Source organism: Typopeltis vanoorti, chromosome 4, assembly GCF_054136105.1.
Source record: "Typopeltis vanoorti isolate ZY-2024b chromosome 4, IOZ_Tvanoo_1.0, whole genome shotgun sequence".
Lineage (NCBI taxonomy): Eukaryota > Metazoa > Arthropoda > Arachnida > Uropygi > Thelyphonidae > Typopeltis > Typopeltis vanoorti.
This window is the reverse complement of record NC_143552.1, coordinates 19,751,905-19,772,769: the sequence shown is the minus strand read 5'-3', so window position 1 is coordinate 19,772,769 and position 20,865 is coordinate 19,751,905. Positions and strand designations below refer to the sequence as shown.

The 20,865-nt window shown below is 36.8% G+C and overlaps 1 protein-coding gene across 4 annotated transcripts in view; it reads right to left on the bottom strand.

Moving 5' to 3' along the window:
- Positions 1–20,865, bottom strand: part of Sarm (sterile alpha and armadillo motif) — a 184,398-nt gene that overhangs the window by 80,050 nt on the left and 83,483 nt on the right. The window contains exon 1 of one of the 4 annotated variants that reach the window (XM_090391663.1): positions 15,223–15,329. The exons of 2 other annotated variants lie outside the window; for them this stretch is intronic. Coding sequence is in view for 1 of the 2 variants with exons in the window: in XM_090391661.1 (XP_090247787.1) it covers positions 6,753–6,791 (39 nt within the window). In the remaining variant the exon portion in view is untranslated. Of the gene's footprint in view, positions 1–6,752; positions 7,073–15,222; positions 15,330–20,865 lie in introns of those variants that run through there. One more of the 4 variants, XM_090391661.1, reaches the window with a different exon arrangement.

Here is a 20,865-nt window from a genome sequence, read left to right as displayed (position 1 = left end):
CAAACCTGTCCATCTAACGTGCTTTCCATTAGTTTTCCACTGTTTGGAACAATTTAGTGTGCTCAGGCGGCAACACCTCCATGGAAGGCGAGTTTATATCCAAGTAAAGTAGCCGTGTCTGTCCTGCTTTATTACGTCGCTTTAATTGTATATTAAGCAATCTTTTACAAAAGAGTCTTAAGGTTCTGGACCATTCATTTTCAAACTGTAGTTCGCGAAAATAATAATATATATCTTATTTCTGTTTTTATCGAAATAATCATCCAAGTATTTACTAATCATCTTTCGCAATTTGCTTAATCATACACGATCCAGTTAACAGTTAGGACGCACACAAACACGACGAAAATCACTCTAAAGCCATCTCGAGTTCTGTGGGCAAGTTCTAAGTCCCTGAAGCATGCTAATTAATGTTGACTTATTCGTAGAATGTTTTTCTAGATATTGCAACCAATATGTTTTATATATTTGTGAACTCGCCATAGCATTTTAACGGAACTAAACGCGATTACTATTTTAGAAATGGTCTACGCAGCAGTTACATCTAAGTAAATTCAAAAAGAATTTTCGTGAAAGGATTTCTTGCCATGAGATTCACCTTCTGGGCATTTGTGTTCATGAAATCTCTTTCTCTCTCTCTCGCACATTATTGACTATTATAATAGTCAATAAATTTTTCATCCTATATATATACTGCCCAGTTTTTTTTTTTTTTTTTTGAAGAAATCTCACTTGCCATTGTCAACTAAAACCATTCCAGAGCTCTGGTAGTAGAGATAATGTTCACTTGATTAACTGTTCAAGCAGAAAGATGAAACCATTGGTCATCGTACCGGTTAGATACCATAGCATTTTATTCATCTGGATTATTCCTGTACAACCAGCTTCTTCATTTCCTGGAGACTCATCGGTTAATTAGCGATCACCAATATGGATTTCACCATTCTCGTTCTACAGCAGACCTCCTAGCTAATCGCACCAATCTTTGGACTCAGGCCATGGAAAGATTTGGAGAAACTCATGTTATCGCTCTCGATATTTGTAAGGCATTTGATCGTGTCTGACACCGAGGCCTCCTGAACAAACTGCCATCTTATGGCCTCCCTCTTACACTCTGTGATTGGATTGCCAGCTTCTTCACTGGTCCTTCATTGTGTGTGTGTCATGGTAGGCGACTTCCTCTCATCAGATTTTCTCATTCATGTTCGAGTGCTTCAGGATTCTGTCTCTTACCCACACTCTTCCTCCTTTACATCCATTACCTCCTTTCTCTGACCTCAAATCCTATTCACAGCTTCGCTGATGACAGTACTCTTCATTCCTCTTCTTCATTTGATAAACCCTGCAGCACCCTAATGCTAGATGCCTCAAGATCTTCCATAACCAGTGACTGACCTTCTAATATCCTCAAATGTGCTGAAGGCAACTTCGTAAATTTTAATGCAAAAATACTTAGGCCTACTTTATTATTATCTGCAAGAAAAATCCTTCCTCATCTCCTCTCATTTTGATAATGTTCCAGTTTCCTTTCAAGATTACTTTTCTCCTCTTGGATTGACTGTCACATCCAGTTTATCCTGGCACAAACATATTACATTAGTAGCCTCCTTGGCCTCTAAAAAAGCTTGGTGTTCTTTTCCGTTTTAAACACTACTTCTCTTCCTCTCAACCTCTGATCCGTCCAACTTTGGAGTACTGTTCCCACATTTGAGATGGATACCCAAGACCAATCTATGAATTCTTCATAGTCAGAAGAGGGAAATCTGTTTAATAGACGTCCCTTCCCTCACAGATTCCCTTCAATCACTTTATCATAGTTGCTCTCTTTCATCGCTGTGCCTTTTCTATAGATATTTTAATGGGCATTGCTGCTTTGAATATGCTGCTACCATTCCTCTACTTCTTCTAACCATAGATGAACAAGAGCAGCCACTGGTCAACACCCATGCACTGCCTGGCTTCGAACACATCGAACTAACTCCTCATTAGCTTCCTTCATTCCATCTACCTCTATTTTCTTTGGAACAATCTCCCCCACACTGATTTTTCCCACTGAGTACAACCTCCCACTCTTTACGAAATATATCAACAGGCTACATTTTCTCCTTAATCACTTGCCCACACATGCCAGTGTATACGATAATAGATGGCAGTCTATATAGGTCTATAAGTCTATATAGGTCTTTGTGTCTTTTCATGCGTGGGGTCAATATAAAAAGAACAAAAACAAAAATTCAACCAGTGGAGTAATCCGAAGAATTATGTTTACGTGGAAGTATTCGTATCCTACATTGGAAGGATAATATCGCACTCTAAGTAAAAACCATCACATCCAATATGCTATGGTCTGCTGTTGAAAATGCTCTGACACAGATAAAGCATATGCGCTGAATAACGACGAGTAGGTTGTGGCTTGACGTGACCCATTCATGACAGGCGAGCTATTCCGCCTCCAAATTTAGCAGGTGAAAGCACTTCACTCTCTTCCATACCGATGGGAGCAGGCCCTTCTATTTGTACTTTGCTACGCTGTGTTAATGGTCCAAGTCACAAGTACTTATAACGCCACTATTTTCAAACTTCAGCTGTGCTGTCAGTATACTCGTAGTATAGCTTAAGAATTAATACTCAATGCGGTAAGGCATTTTGATATTCATTTAACACTTTCGTTTAGCGCAGTCTGAAAAAAAAAAAAAAAAAAAAAGAAAGAATAAGAAGCAAACATGTCGTTTGGTTTCAAGTTACATTATTTTTTTTTTCAACTGAAAGTCAGTTAGCCGATCTCATACGAAGGTTTAAGATTTTTTTTTCTTCGCAAAATACACAAAGCAGCGGCCGGAAAGCACACACAATTGACATTATATAACACTCACCTCGCTGCTTTCCTTTCCTTTCGTTGATTTTGGCTAAAAAGCTCACGAACATCATTTATACCCGACAGTACCGATCAAAATGTGCAAAAGCACATTCTGCGCAGGGCTTTATGCGATAAAATCACTTTCTACCCTCCCCCTCCTAACAATTATTCTTTTCTGCGTGTTCCGGAGTGCAAATATGCCAAGTTTCGTTTTATTGCCTCCAGCAGCTGGCACTTTAGACAGCTTAATTATGTTACAAGTATAATGCGAGCTCTGAATACTTTGTGATGTCGACACGAAGTAGTGCATCTGCATATTCACACATCACTCAAAAGAGTATTAAAAAAAATAGAAATCAAATTTCTAGAAAATTATTCTGGAAAAAACGAGTCTTTCGCGTATTAGGTGAGGTTTTTTCATTTCAATGCAGAAATGAAAAAACCTCACCTAATAAAATTGGAAAAATATTAGCTTTCTCATCTTCCTTTTACCTTGCGGTGTTGAGAGTTTGTTAATCATCGGACCTCCAACCGTTCACAGGATAAGGTGGTTAGCCCTACGCCCCGGTCCTGTAGTGGCGAGTTCTCAAGGCCGGTTTGCCTGCTTTGCGAGATGAAAAACCTCTGGATAAACTGGGGAAAAAAACCTGCTGTTCACGCCCAAAACCGGCTAACTTGGTTATAGCTGATGAAGATCCTTAAGCTCCTCACGTCACTGACGAGAATCGAACCTTCCCCACTCATATGGTTGCGAAGTGCAAAGCCACTAGGCTAACCGCGCTGACTAGAAGATTTTAACAATTAAAACTCATCATTACAGACTGTTGCATCATCTCAGTTTATTGATTCAAGTGTGAAAATCACGAGTGTACACAATGATACGCAGCTTTTTTTTTTTTTTTTTTTTTGTAATCTTTATTGTGGTAATTATCAAAATAAGGGATGCAGAAATGCGAAAAATATTCTATTGCAGGTGCCATTAGTATTTGGTAAACAGCGGATTGAATAATAAAACCATTTATTTAAAAAAACGACGCCTAACAACCTTGAGAGCCACCTACCAACATCATTCGAAAGGTGTGATAACTTAAAGAAAACGACATTAATCCCGGAAGTACCCGTATTTGGGGAAGAGTTAAGACCCTTAGAGTGCCGTTTATTTTCAGAATTATGTGATTTAGATGCTCGCCAATTACAGTAACACCGTTTTCCAAGAAAGAGAAGATTTTTTAAAAGAAATGCGGCGCAATTATCAGTGGTGACAAATTGCTATGTTTTCTATTACTTTGGACACTTACTGAAGTACTGATGCAGCTCTTTGAGGTTACAAATATCTCATATACTGTCTAGTCCAGCTATCATAACTATCCAAGCTGATGAAACGAAGAAAAGCATTCCATGTAAATCTTCGAGCAAGACGGTGTCATTTTATAGGTATACAGTTTTGTACTTGTTAATGCCACACGGTTGTCTCTAGTCTTGGGTTGCTATTAACAGTTTCTATCTGCAGTGGCACACCCTGACAACTCAGTTTAGAACGAGCAATGCACAGCTGATATATTTAGGGACACAATGGATAGCTCCGGACACAGTTAAAAGTGACGAAGGACGATGCCCAATGTTTTTCTTCATTTGCATCGGATGGAAACTTGAAATTCAACAGATATTTCAATAATGTGAAGTTAAAAATATGTTGCGATTCCTCAATCCACATGAATGATGCACCAAAAAATGCGACGCAAACTGATTGTACAACGGAGTTCATTAGAAAACCACTTGAATGGTTTCTATGGTTTTAGATATTTTAACTTCATTTTTTAAAATCAATTTCCAATGGTGGAATATGGAAGATTATTCGGGAGGGTAAACTTGCATATTTTAGGACTGACTAGTGGGGATAACATGGCGATATACTATTTTAGTAATTAGGCGCAATATTTTCTATATTTTATGAGTAATGCACGAGTTCAACGGAATGTTTCGACTTCTAAGGTATCTAAGATTTTCTTCTTTCTCTGCTTGCAAACTATTTCTGCTGTCTTTCTTTCTTTTTTTAAGAAACATTTATGAAAATACAGGTCTTAATTTAGTTTCATTTGTCATTTTTTTGATTTCTCGTTTTTTTTTCTTCTTCAAAACGTGACAATGTCAAACTGCCAGTACTTTATCTCTGGATTTAATATTTTTTTGTAAGTATCCAAATTCTAGGAAGTGGTAGAAAGAAGTCATTCCAGTTTCTGAATCGATGCAAAATATACGCTACAACTGCATCTGTCCAAAAATTTGGAAGCTTATGCTCGTAATGGATGTTCGGTAATTTTTCATCTTCTCACAATATTGATTAGCTTACTATGTTACCTTTAATTTAAATTTAAAAAAAACTTTGAAGCTAAGATAAGTTTTACAAAAAAAGCAGAGTAACTTCGTAAGCTTGTTATTTGCGATTAGTCCAGTTTTAAATTAAATCCGACACTTGAACTGATATTCCTTCTTGCACAAAATAGAAATTAATTATAAGAATGCTTACGGATTCGCTGTCAATTCGTTAGCTACTAGAAACATGGGATTCTGAAGCCCACAAAAGGAAACACGTTCAACATTTGTTTAAAATGTATAATCCAAAAAAAAAAAAATCATGAGATATTTCCATTGGGTTCGAAAGATGGAAAACATTTTCAAATTAGAAATAGCACAGCTAGAGGAAGTAGGCAGTCTATTGACAGTAGAGTAGTCGGTGCTGTAATATTCGACAGTGAAGACAGGAAAGTTTATTGGAGAGAATGCGCACATTCTTACAAAACAGCGTCTTCAATCTTTTCTTTAATCCGTTGCCTGTCTTTCTGATCAAGAGAAAAACCTTACCGTCCCATTCAAGCCCGTTTTTCTTTCCAATCCTTTTAGATAAAATTTTAAAATGAATGAAACATATTGAATAAAAAAAAATTCAAAGCAGTATTCATTAAAATATTAAGATCGTCACTTTTCACATATTTACTTTATTATCACAATTTTTTTTTTCCAAATTACGCCTCTCCACCAATATCTTGATTCGCTCCTTATGGGAGAACCCATCACACAGGTTGAGAATCACTCTTTCAAAATGAAATGCGAATCCTAATTGGTACGGTTTCCTTTTCTGCTAAGATTACTGACCAAACTATAAGCTTTAAGCATGCTTCTGAATAGGTTTCAACCAGCATTTTAGTTTCATCACACTGGGTGATACTCCTGTCCTGCTGTTTGGAAACTTCAATTAGCCTGACGACTCTCAGCCAACGGAAAGGTCGGAAACCTTTCGTGGGTGGGGTTATCATTAAAAAAAAATGTGTGGTATTTACGTAACTAGTACAGTAACAACTCAGCAAGATAAATTAATTTGAATTCGGCCAAAAAGATAAACATTACGATTTTTTTTGAAAGTTTAGTCGTAACTCCTTTTGCTCTTATGAATATTTTAATAAGATTAGAATTTACGATACCAACAAAAGGTAGTTAACCTCTGAAAATATTGATAAGTTGATGCCCGAACAAAACATTAAAACGAGATAAGAACGGAAATCCATGAGTGCTGTTGCAATTATATTTGACTAATTATAAAATTGTATGCAGCGAGAAAAAAAAAAAGGGGGTCAGTAATTGTGGCTTAACAAATGACATTCAAAAAGAAACGTTCGCTATTATTCGGTCTAAAATTATCCCGATTCTTACACGTTGGAAGATGTGCAGAAAGTCAAAAATGTAATCAAAATTTCTATTGCGTTGTAGTTCAATTAACAGCTTTTTAGTTTTCTTTCAGGCATTTAGCTCAGTCGGAGAAACTTTTCGCTACTTTTTATACATAATAAATGATTAATTTTGTACTTTAAAGTGAAACTATACTACTAATAAAACAAACCTGATCTTCAGAAGAAGTGCTGTTTTCTTCACGTGCCATTCCACATATACAGATATCGGAACCGAACGAGTCAATAAGAAGGGTGTAACAGAAGAATATCTACACAGGTTGAATCATCTGCTAGCAAGACATCCAAATTATACTGTCCTACTAGATCTAACAGTCTCGAGAATTGTACAGTGGGTTGACTTCAAGAAGAAGAAACAGATTCAACATAGCAAACTATTCGTCACAAGGTCTGACGAAATGGGATTCTACGTAAAGCTTGACTCATTGCGGAGGAAAAGTCTGGAACTGCTGGCAGAATCAGGTCGTACAGGTAGCTCGATTTCCATTAACAACAAGAATGAGCTATTAGTAATGCAGCTGAGGACAACCTGCAAGATGCCTATCAACCACTCACTGGAGGTTACGTAGTCAAAATCCTACGCGAAACCAGCTTTAACTCATTCACTCGTAATGACTCAGTCAGTTATTTGGAGACATATTTACTATTTTGAGAGAATGCATGCTTACTACCTTTAAAAATGGCACGTGCTCTTCCCGCTTACTCCGAAGCAGCTTCGGCTCATTCGTATACGAGGTACCTCCGCTTTCGCTCATCGAAGAAAACAGCAGGCGCGAGGAGCCAGCTGCGATTGGCTGAAAGTGGAGCGTGTAGAGAGCCTACGTGCCAAATGGAAGTTCAACATTGAACTATATTTATCCGGCTGCGCGGAGCCTCGGCGAGTAACTTAACACCCCGAGGTGACAGTTTTGTCTACCCTGTGCTGCCATTGTTATGGCGACGCTGGCGAGAAATTGGAGAGCGTATGGCCTTCGTCGAACTAATGATGTACGGTTCACCGTTTGATAAAATTCAGCTGGAGCATGGCGATGCCTTTGCTCTGAATGAAATGGAAGTGGTTATGCAATGCACGAGGAACTCGCCACAAAGGTTTTTGAAGTTAACAGTCTTGCGTGTTTCGAAGTATGTTACAGAAGTGAATTAGAAGAAATGAAAGCGACTTTTTTTTGTTTCTTTTTTAAAAACAAACAAACAAACTCTGAATAGTCGTGTTAAGAAAATGAATTGAAAATTTATTTCAAGCACGTATCGCAGTCGCATGTTTCCGCTTATAAGCACCTTATTTTATTCTGCTGGTCGATGTTTACTAACAGAGGCATAAAGTATATTCTCAAAGGTCTCCGCAAAACGTGACGATAGGGGGACAGGAATTTTTCCTCCAAACCAGTTTGTGGAACTTAAGGTCTCCTCACCGCAGTGGTGGCGATTGCTACACCCTACGATGCGGCAACGCTTTCTCCAATTTTAGAGGATTTTCATATGTACCGTGCTTTTGGACACTTCAGTGGCATTGTCGACAAAGCTCTCGGTTGAAATCTCATTAAATGTGGGTTTGAATCCCATCAAGAAAGCGGTGTCAGACTGTACTGAGGATACCTTCAGTTTTTCCTCCTAGACAACAGACAAACAGGGAACTCGCTGTTGGCCGACAACATGCTGATATTTACGAGCTTAGATGTTTCGTCACTAATTTAAGCAAACCCAATAATGAAACTCTCGCGACAATAACACTGGAAGATTTCCAAAATGAAATGAAATGACAACAGTGAGGCTTTACACAGAGAAAACAAGGAGTCTCAATCCATCGTTAAGAAAGTATTTAATTCTTGAATGAGAGAGAGAGAGAGAGAGAGAGAGAGAGAGAGAGAGAGGTGCTCTACTATATTCAATGATAACAGACAAAATAAAGAAGTTCTTAAAATTTGCCTTTTTATGAGACCAGAAAGTCTGTATAAAGTACATTCGTTATAATGGGGAAAGAAATTCAGGCAGGGAAAATTATTAAATAAATGAATTATATTCCAGCCCATATGAAAAGTAAGTTCTGGATTTATATATAACAAAAACGTTCTACTCTGCCAGTGTGGAAACAACAGGGGATCATTATTACACTCATAACAAGAAAAAGGAATAAAAACAAAATGCTGTGAATTCTCAAATTCCCAAAAGCAAATCAGCAACAACGTGCCGCAGGTGGATGAAAGCCAAGTCACTACGCCAATCTCATTTCAAAGCACACACGGACTATTTTTGGAAGTTGATCAACTTCTACAGAACCTCGACAACTACAAAACACAACTGATAATGTGATCCTACACAAATTTTGGCGCATCGCTTTATTTTCCTGTTAGAAGTAATCGCAGAAGTTCATCACTACGAGCGCCACTATCGTTTCCATGCAGATGACTGTCCTTCTAGACATTATTTCATTCAGTCTTTGCCGAATGTGTTTCTGTCAAGTGCCTTTGATAATGCTACCTAGAACTGGAGAAACGTCGGCGTGTAAAACAACAAATTAGTAATTTAGTAGAACCCCCAACCCCACAAACAAATTTCACGTGTGAAAATGCTGTGAATATTCACAGAAATATCTATTGATTCACACAGAACAAGGTACTAACATATACTGCACTAAATTATATTAATAAAAGAAAACATTTAAAAAAAAACAACCTAACGATATCTGCCAGACACTTTCCTACATTTTCAAAACTAAAGTGTCCACCATTTTTTTTTTTTTCCGTAAACAAACTTGGGAGATACAAATTTATGCTCTTCTGCGTGTTCTTAGATTGTAAATTGGATTCTAACTGCTGCTTCGAAAAATGTTACAATTATTTTCGAAAAAAAATTACGATCCTTAAAATGCTTAAAAACGTATGAGGGTGAATCGAAAAGATGTTTTCACCTCTCTCTTCCTCACTATTTTTTTGAAGTGATAAACTGTAGTGTTAAGAAAGGACAGACAAGCTACCGAGAAATATTAAGAGATATTTCTAATTTTATGAAAAGCATGTAAAGTTTTTTTTTTTTTTTTTTAGCTTTTAATGGTAGGCCCAACTGTTGCTATCCCAATCTGAGTCTTACACTAATCTCCAAAACACAGGATAAATAAATGGACCCTTAACAATTTTTTCAGGCAGGTAGCAATGACATCTGGCCTACCCTGGTTTACGCCTGTGGAACGATTTTTTTCCTTAAGTATTTCTAAACTCAACTTCAAAAACTCGATAAGTTTCAGATTGTGATGAAATAATGTAAAGAGATTCTTTCATTTGTATATTCTGGGCACGTTCATACACGTATTACATGCGAAATTAATAATCATTTAATGAAGAAAGATAAAATACCCGTATTTCTTAACTAAGCAATGCAGACTAAGTTTGCTGTAAGAAATTCAAGTTTATGAAAAGTGATACGCATTATGACAGTATATGACTTATCGCATCACCTTTGCCACGAGCTTCTCCAATACTATACTACTAAAAAGAACCAATCTTGAGAAAGACATTTTTTTTCTTAGGTGCTTTTTCGGGAGGGAGTTAGAAATCTAGCAAGAAGAAAAAACAAACAAACAAACAAAAAAAAAAAAAAACATGGTCACACTTCAGGATGCGTTGTCTTTTAATTTGTAACAAAGTAGCTCAAACTCTTATATCAGCATAATTGTTACCACCAGAATTTTTTTTTTTTTTAATCTCTTAACACAAATATTACTGTCTCGTGAACGAGGAGTATTTAAATACCTTTCATTTTGATTAAATAACGGAAATGCAGCGTGCGTGTAAGTGCAGTGAATAGCAAAAAGTTCAAGAACTGGAAAAGCGACGCATTTTGTATTCATTTTTATTTCGAGCTAAGTGAATGGATTTAAAAAAAAAAAACCCTTCTCTTCTAGGAAACAAAGTTCTAAAAAAATAATTTTAGGAAAAAAATATTTCTCAATTTAAACAATAAGAATTAACTGCAAATCACTAGCTTGGAAATGAATGATGCCCAATTTCAAATCCATTTTGAAGATTTCCACGCAATATTTTAAGCCAACATCACGAACACACTTAAGTTTGCTAGCTGTAAGCTCTTCAAATGACTCCAGGAATGGGGTCACAATAGACTTCTTTCAGTTGACTCCGTATGTCACAGTCAAGTGACGTAAAAGCCGGAGAACGAGACGGTTAGAATGTGCCTCGAGAAATAATGAGATTTTGGAAATCATTTCTAAGATGCTACTCGGGGAGTAGCACATACTTGCGTTATCATACTGGAATCACCGCCTATTACTGCTAGTTTATGGGAGTGTTTTATGCGCTCCAGTTTACAACTGATGCCGAGTCAGTCGATTTCACACGGAGGGACCGATTTTGTTAACCCACAAAACAAGCAAACGTGCTGCAGCACGCACACACTTTCAGACAGAGGCGAATTATCCATGCTAGCTATGCTTGCTGCGCAAGCTCATTAATTGAGAAAGAAGTACTATTTATTTGTTAATAAATACATACATTTATAAGCATTCCATTTAGGCTTTTATTTTTGTAGACAGAAAACGTCTTGAGCTTGCGCGGCAATAATTGAGCTTTGCGTTGTGTATCGAAGGCCGATGCTTGCTCGTCTAGTCAAAGCTACCTTTGGCTTGCTCGGTTGTGAGCTTCCAGGTCCTCGCTGCAGCACTGTGATTTTATGCGCGCCCTTAGCCATTTCCGCTCCCTTCACGTCGTCTTAAACACAGGCCATACGCAGTCAAAGTAGCTCTAGCCAGTGAGCTTCACCCAGCCTTTACAAGTGTGCGTGTTGCTTGGGAAAATTAAGTTTCAACCAACTTTTTATGACGATGTTATTGTCCAGTTCATAAAGAAGAACCGTAGGGTAGAATTTGTATTCAAGTAGCTAAATTTAAAAAGATAGAATATCATTTGTAAAATAAATGTTTATTTGCATGATTACATGTACATAGATTTCTAAATATATAGTTTTAAATGGTCAGTAATTCATTATTCCGCTAATCCGACTTCATCACACCTCTCATTCCCTGAATGATAACAAGAGGAAGCGTGAATTTCAAGAGCAGCATTCGCCGCTGCTTTCAGACATAATGCACTGGCCTCAGTTTTAGTAGCTTCAGCAGTAATTCATACCGAACCAACTCAACATAGGTCTAATCCAATATTTATATAAATAACTAATTTAATTTACATTTCCTTGGAAGATTTTTCTATTACGCGGATTTTGTCTTATTTTTGGTACATTTTCGAGGACAAAGTTTGTCTACGACATCAGCAGCAGCACCCTGTTTCAAATTAATAACGGCATTCACCATGGATATCACGAACGTTTTAAGATGTAATCTAGTCAGTTGTGCACATTTTCTTGAACGGGGCCATCACGAGAGGTTAAAACACATACACGGCGAGAATGGGCGTGTCTGTTGTTACAAGGACAACTTTCAACTGTATCAGAATGAGTGAAGGGCGTCACCAAGAAAAACACACGATTATTATTGTATATATGTGTGTGTGTGTGTGTGTGTGTGTGTGTGTGTGTGTGTGTTTCCTTGTACGTTCAGAGCTAAAACTTCTTGTCTGTACATTGAATGAATGAAACTTCTGTACGTCAGGTGACCTCGGAAAGTAGAAAACCGAAAGAACACCTCCCTTCCCTTATTCACAAGTTGCTTTCGTTATATCTGAATAACAGCGTGTTGCAAAGCAGCATTAGATGAAATTACGTGTCAACTCATTTATTTAAAAAGGAAAGTTTCAGATTTTCTAAAACTACGCTGTAGAAGCAAAACCTTCTGCCCAAATGAAATGAATGTGTGTGTGTGTGTGTGTGTGTATTATTTATATTTCGAAATAAAAATGTGAGTGTTAAGGGGAAGGGGGAGGTGTCCCTAACACTTGCATCAGATCTGCTAAGTTGTGCGCCTCTCCCTTCTCTCACTGTGGGGTTCCGCGGTAGTAGTAATTACGCCACTGATTCAGACACGATCTTGACTAACAATGAGCGTATTGTAGTGTACTGAATATTCTGCGATGTATGTGTATGTATGTATGTATGTATATATATATATATATATATATATATTTTTTTTTTTTTTTTTTTTTTTTTTTTTTTTTTTTTCACTGCCGAAACCACAGCATCAACGACAGCTATAAATTAAAATACAGCTTATTTAGTGCGAAATAAATAGTACTTTTTCAATTACTGAGAATGTAGACTAAAAAGAAGGAATGGAATTTCATACATTTACTATTACAATCGTGTCAAAATTCTTCTGATAATATTGTATTTTTGAATATATTTCTGTGCATTTTATAAAAAGGCATCATACGATGATAATCATGTGTACATTTATTTGAGGTTCCACAATTACTATAATCGGAATTATCATTCAAAAAACTGCATATTAAAAGAATATACTAATGATGGGATCTCTCTCTCTCTCTCTGTGTGTGTGTGTGTGTGTGTGTGTGTGTGTGTGTGTGTGTGTGTGTGTGTGAGTGAAGCTAACATATAATGATTTTTATTTCGTTAACGTTGTACTATAGTTTAAGCATCAAGAAAACACAATGACGGAAAGATGTTCTCAATGTTTTAAGATACGAAATGAGGGAGCAAGTCAGTTCGATGACTTCAGTTTGAAAAACGAACGGAATGTCGGCAGTTGCACGTGTGGTTTACATGTTTACAAGAAAGTAGTGGAATTATACCAGTTTGGTTGAACAAAGTCCAGTACAAGACAAGCAACAGTTGCATGAACGACACTCAGTAAGAGAGGGATCATTAATTAACTTAACCGCCCTCTGCTGAACAGAATCAAGGATTTTTAAGGAGGTTTTAGGGGCACCGCTCCAAATGTGGGAACGACATTTTATGCTGCGACATATTTGGAATATGCACATAGTATACAGCTGTTAGGAGTGGAAAGACGATCGCAGCTAATTTGGTTGGAAATGTTTAGAGAGGCTAACACGTTATTCGAAGAAGGGAAGTCTGGTGGTCTTATCCACAGATTTGGGCACTGTCCAAGAAGAGCCAATATATATATATATATATATATATATATATATATATATATATATATATATATATATATATTGTTGTAATAACTAAGACAAGATTAACTTCGCGGAAGGCTTCGCCTCTGTGCTTAAGAATAGACTAGATATTAACTAATTTTCAAGCTATGCAAATAAATAAATATCAGTAAACCAGGGGAGTAAATAAATGTGAATTTAAAAAGAAATTAGCTCTTCACTATAGACTTTATGGAGAGAGAGAGAGATCAGCATCAAAGACTTCTAAAAGCTGATGTAGTCTTCTCGTCATGTTTCATTTTTAAATGATGACCTGGGACGAAGTTAACTAGAAAAAGTGGTGACTTACCAATTAAGAAAAGCACCAATATTTTTTAAGAATAACTAAAAATGCTATAAAGTTTGAGTATGCCGTGATTTTCATATGAGAACGCTGTTAGGAAATGTATGTTTGGAATTGCAAGAAAAATCTGCGTAGATCTAGTATATGCTGCATCTTTAAACACTGTGGTAAGAACAACATTTGGGTGAAAACAGGTTGAAATAAACTTCGACAAAAGCTACCTTTGATGGCATTAAGCGAAAGAAATCCGAAAGTGCAAAGGATTATGGGCATGAAACAAGCTTTCTGCATCTGGACTGGAATTTTAAAAATCTGATTCGTCTCGGGTGATAATTTGTTTGCAAATACCGCAGCATAATAAATTTAGAGATTTCCATGCAAATCACTTGTGACAAGTTTTGTCTTATCTTTAAAGGTCTTAACACATTTCTTGGAGAAAACTATAACGACACTAGGAGTAAAAAATATTTGACAAAATACAAATAACTAGTAAATAATTATTAGTATGAAGAAAAGTTAATATTTTTCTCCCATTAATATTTTATATTAATAAATTGTATATTTTTCTCTACATTTATGCTGGTTGAAGTAGAATAAAAAACGTAATAATATCAGCGATGTGCACTGAACTCGACCATATTGCAAAACCTGCATCTTTACCAAAGGACCTTCGAAACTGCGTATCTGCATCAACAACAAAAAATGCCTGACAGTGTTTATTAAAGAAAATAACATCATTATAAATGTAAACATTAACCAAGACTAATTAAACACGTGCTTAGAAATACATAGTGAGTGCTTTTGGAGCTACTCGTATCGCCCTAAAGTGTTATTAACTGAATTTATGTCGAGACTATTAAGGTCACGACACATCAGTGTGTTACGTCTAACAGTTGTAGTGTCTTCACACAGTTTTGTTTGCGGAAGGAAAAACTACAGTCACCACAGCAAAGAACTACAACCGAGTGAGACGTAAAGAATATTGGACTGAAGATGCCCAGTAAATAATTTGGTTCCGGTTTAAATATTTCACATCGTCTGAACGAAAACAAGAACTCGTCGGGAAGTTTTGTATTCTTAAGTTATAAAAGCTGAATCAGTTTATATATAATTTACTACGTTATATATTCTTTTCAGATACACATAAAGTAAGAAAAGAAAGGGGCCTTCTTTCTTTATCCCTCATTTATGCAAAATTTCTGTTCAAGCCGAAATACGACAAATATGATCCTTACTACTTACCAAAGTAAACGAAGTAATAGTTGGGAAGTGAAGTTACTCTAGCAAGCAACTGTGGCACGCGGTAACTTGTCTGATCAAGAACTAGCTACAGAATCTTAACGTGTTTTTATCGCATCTTTTCAATGAAAGGCTCTTTGATCATCGTGCATCACCGACAGCTACTGACGACACTAACTCTCACTATCAAATGCATGGAACGTCGAGCACCTGCAGCAGATAACGTTCGGATATTCTTTCTCCCTAACGATCGCTTTCCGGCTACTTAGCGGTCGTTGGAATTGGATGCACAACGAAGGCGCCACTATAGAGGCAGCGACCGTGAGCGACCGGTCAAACAACCGTCTCCTTTCTCCACATGCTAACACACTATCACCTACAGCGATCTGTAGGCCCCCTATCGAGAACGATGGTAAACTAACACTCGCTGGAGACAGCGAGAGAGCACATAATAAAAATGCACCTAACGACAAATTTACAGCATCATAAGAGGGGGGGGGGGATGTCCCCTCTGTCCCTGGTTCGCCATTTGATCCTGGGAGATCCGAGAAATGATACAATTGACAAGGAGAAAGAAACCACGTGGGACATTTACGACTTGCAGGACGCGGTGAAGGGTCACCGTAACTTTTACGTATGAAATCGTGTACCATGATAATGGGCAAATTAAGTGACAACTCGATGTAATCCCTCGTGTTATTAACAGTACACCCACCAAAACAGCTTGTCATTGTCTGCGAGAGCTGACTGGCGTCGGATAGCTGCCACCAGATGCGAGCTCTGATCTAAAGAAATAAGGAGACAGATACAAGAGAGAGAGAGGCTAAATATGGTGTCTTGAAGTGGACGACCGATGAAAATAACCTCAACATATGTCCAGGGAAATGTAGGAATTAATCCCTATTTAGATTTTGAAATTCACTTTCAGAGTAGCCGAATGAAAGCGACTTTTGTCACCAAGCATGAAGAGTTTTTTTTTTTTTTTTCTATTTTCCTTCTTTGAAGGAGATAACTTTTAGAATTTTTGTTTTCATTTGATTCTAACTCTTGAATAAAATAACAAACACATTAACATTCAATCTACTGTAATACTGATAAAGAAATGTGTCCTTCGTTGCTAATTAGTGGAGATTAATAACGCTAATTATTATGCAATGGTCATTTAACTTTCAGCAGCTGTGATGGAGCGTGACGAAGTACGCCAGCCTTCATTATCCATTAATGCTGATCCAGTAACTTATGTCTTGGACAGTAGTACCACCACCAATGGACAATTTAAGCCTTCCCAAGGTTTCGCGCATTTGAATTACTTCCAGGTCTATTAGACATTTGGACTGAACAATTAAATCAAATCAGACTGCTTAAAATGTGTCATCCTTTCTCAGAATTCATTTTTTATTTTTTTTATTTTATTTTTTTTTTTTTTAAAACATTCTTGCATCTGATTAGGCCAAACTAAAGCCACGAATTGGTAAAATGCGGGTAAAGGCTAAAGGTGTCGAAGTGGATGACCGCAATTTACCGAAGTATTATCGCTGAGCTGCGTGTATTTTACAGCTGATATGCATATTATTCAAGACGGAAAACCGAGATCCCGAGAGGAAAGGCCCTAATAACTCGAACGAGCTTGAGTGACCTTTATTTAATGCGATGTAAGTCTAAAAGATGTGGTGGCTTCTGGACAGTGTGGCCTTAACTTCACTGACGAAACAAATTAAATTTTATACTTCCTATCTCTTGAACGGAACAAGAGGTAAGACTTTGGACTGAGTCGTTAACTAGCTTTCATGAATGTTGGATATAACGATGATATGATCAACATTACACGGTTAACTGAAATTTTCATTTCCCCCCACACAGAATACCTGCATTCCCTGTTCCTTTCCGAGTATTATTTCTTAAAATAAACAACTTCAATCTAATCGCTATCAAATTTACACCTCATACAAGGCAGAGGCTGATCGAGGACTCCTAGAAGGGTATATGCAAGCGCCGACGACTGGAGAAAAGGAGCAGTTTTTATTCTTATTGGGATATCAGGTGAAGTATAATGAAATTATTAGAACTTTTATTACCGGTTTGAATATGCCACACCTTCAGACCTTTAAAGCGATATGTTCAATAGATATCTTTTCCAAGACACTCCCCGCCAGGATAAGTGCTTTTAAACCAGTATTTCTTTTTTCAAATACTGTATCATTCCCACTCACAAGAAAGGCGGGTAAAAGTAACGGGTAGCGCCCGCATAATTCACATTGGAATACGAAAATCGCTACCTAGCTATTTGCAATGTCAGTTGTCGAACGGAAATACGAACAGAAAAATGAATGTAATATGATAAAAGTTGTCAGACTCCACGAGAAATATATCAGCCCAGTTACTAAGTGATGAGTATAAACAAAAAGGTGTGGAACAGGTCGCTCAAAAATTCGATATTTTCTCTCCCAGAAGTCGAGTTATTGAATCAAAAATCAGCAACAGAATAGAAAATCCCCAAATTCTCAAGCCATATGAGGTACGTTTTTATGTGGTTTTTGCTAAGGGTGAGTTAGTCAGTCTCATACTGCGCCAGAGTTTTCTCTGGCACATGAAAATCAGCCAGAGAATATCACAATTTACAGACAGTCTCGTCTCACAGTCACTTTGGCGTCATCTAAACAAACCCCCCAAACGACCGCTGACAACTATGTGAATGTGAAAATGCGTGCGTGCGTGCGTGTGTGTAACGATTACTTTTTCACCTTCCATCTCGCTCGATGGAGTTTATAGCTCGACTTTTAATTGATTTGATGTTTTTCTACTGCTCATAGGTCAAGAAAAAAAAAATAGAATAACAAAAAAGTAACCGAAAGAGGCAGGATGTAATACGTGGCAATAACCTTACCAAAAAAATTAGAAATGCAAAGAAAAAGGATCTAAAGAAACCTTGAACCAGTGAAGTATAGGAAGAACAAAAACAAGAGAGAAAATGACAACCAAAACACAAGGATAAAAATAAATGCAAAAAAATGAGAGAAGAAAAAAGAAAGATAACTGACAACAGAGGAAGAGCAAAAGGGTGAAAGAGCTGATGACAACAAGTAAAACAAAAAACCAGAAGAAAATTAAAATTAAAAAAAAATGAAAAACTGGCTAAAGAGATAAAAGAGGTGACATAAATAAACGATGACTCGGTGCCAATAACAGCAGAAATAGCGCCAGAAGAATATTTAGTCGAAGAATAACAGTAGCAGAAATAAAAAAAGAGAAATGGGAAAAAATTTAAGCCGAAGTAATAGTATAATAGTTTCTGTGAGTGACTTGGTGTTTCAGACATCTTAAAAAAACAAAAAAGGAGGTTTACGGTGGCATGACAAGATTAAGGTACAGACTAAGAGGATTTTGTAGGACTTCAATAAATTCGTCGCTCAAGCGGAAAAATTCTGTAAACGAACCGTTCATATGGTTATGAACGTTAACATATGAACATTTTAAAACATCGGAACTTTTTAAGGGGGCATTTTTTTTGCAAATGGACGCTTTATGAAAAAAAAAAATAAGTTCACATAAATAAAGTACGTTTTTTTTAAATATCAAAACAAATAAAAAAAAACCTGAGAAATGTGTATATCCGGGGCAGGAATGATCAATTTTGTGTGGCTTGTCTTTGTAGGGATTATTCTCTGGAGTAAACCATTTTTCTGGAAGCAGAAAATAAAGACGTGGAGTGCTAAACAAATTGCCAGATGGAAAAGTTCAGAGATGCAGAGGGAGGCTGATTCCGCTCTTCCAGCAGAGGCAAAGACATGATCCAAAAGAGGCCACAGTGGGTCAGAGGCACGCACATCGATGGAAGTTATATAGTAACTAAGTGACAAGAATGAAGGTTTTCTTTTATTTTTTAAAATAATTTTAAAACGTTCGTTCGTCGTCTTTCTTCTTTCTTTCGTCTTTCTTCTTCTAAACCTTTCAAATGTTCTAAAAACAACGTGTCCGAATCGAAGAGAACATAACGCGAGTGCAAACTTTCCCTTTTCTTCCAGAGGATGGCTCTCTTTCCTAAGAAGATTTAAACTAAAAAGCTCCTGATAAACAACAATGCAATAAATAAACAAAGAAGAAAAAAATCAGCTTTCTCAAATATGCAACTTTTGCAGTGGTCATCCGTTCCCCAGTGTCCTCTAATTAGAATCAGCAATAAGAATGAGAAAAGTGGGCGTTTTCTGAAAAAAAATATTGAAGTATTTTTTTTTTTTTTTTTATCACGAGAGTTTGTAGCGTCTGGGACATGAAACCGTTTTTTTCTTATATGCCACTCACATAATTTATATGATTTTGCACACCCTTGGGGAAGTTGGGGGCGGGGCGATAGTATTTATCTGGTAGAGTCAAAGAAATAAAGGGGGTCTAAATACATGCAAATAAGGCCAATTCATGTAGGTTGTACAGTACATTGCTTCGTACTTGTTAAAAAAAATGTTTACATCTTCTTAAATAGAAATTTATTTTTTGTCCTTCGTCTTCCAGAATCAACTAAAGTATCAATCCTCATTCAGACAGGTTCGTCTTCACATCTGAAACCATGTAAAAAAGTTTATACACCAACATGTTGGCCCGAAGAAACTCTACATCCAGTATGCAAATACCACCATTATTAGTTTTACTTACTGATTGTATTGGTTTAATGCGCACCCTTTTCTTATCAATAGCAGTGCACATATTTCTATTTTCAAAAACCTTCTTAGAATTGTGTCAGCTATTTTCGGTTTTTATTGTACTAGGAGAAGTTGCGGGGGGGAAGAATACAGCGAAGGAGGACGTAATTAGTTGGCATTTTGAGAAGGATTATACATTTCGTGTAAGCCTTTTCATGGCAAGCCATTTCTGGGATGATTTATAAGCAAACTCATATCTTACCTGTGCAATATGAATACAATACGACAAAGAACTAGAAATACATAAAGCATATTAATTATTACTATTATAAATAATCGTCCTGGAAAGTCCCTCTGGAAGCGCACATTAGGAGAAAATCCAGGTTATGGGGAAGGAAGGGGTTGGGTTCTCTTGAAAGTAACAAATCTTCATTTTAGAGAACCAATATTAATGTAAATTTTTTCGTTATAAGAGCACTTTAGTTAAAAGCGATTGGGTTTTCTTTAATTACAAAGCGATATGGCATTACTATGCATCGCAGTCTCGGTTAGACAAAGCCAATGCTGCACGAAACCCCGAACCACTATATTACAAAAGAGAAACATGATCAAAACACTACTCTCTAGAGCAGTGGTTCTTAACAGGTGTTCCCCGAAACACTTGTGTTCCGCGAAATGGTTACAAGTGTTCCGCCAGTGGAAGATGGCACATGATACAGTTCTGAATGTAATTGGCTAGTTTGAATAAAAATGTCGAGGAAATTATTTCCGTTATAACAGAACAATTGACAATATTGAAAGAAAAGATTTCAACTTACTTTCCTTCCTTAAATACACACAATTATGACTGGATACGAAATCCATTTGGCACAGTTAATAAATACATTGAGTCGAGAATTTTCGTTACAAGAAGAACAATTAGTTATCTTGTCAACGGATCGTACTGTAAAAATGATTCTCTGAAATAACTCTTGAGGAATTTTGGATTTTTGTCCAAGCCAAATACCCAGCT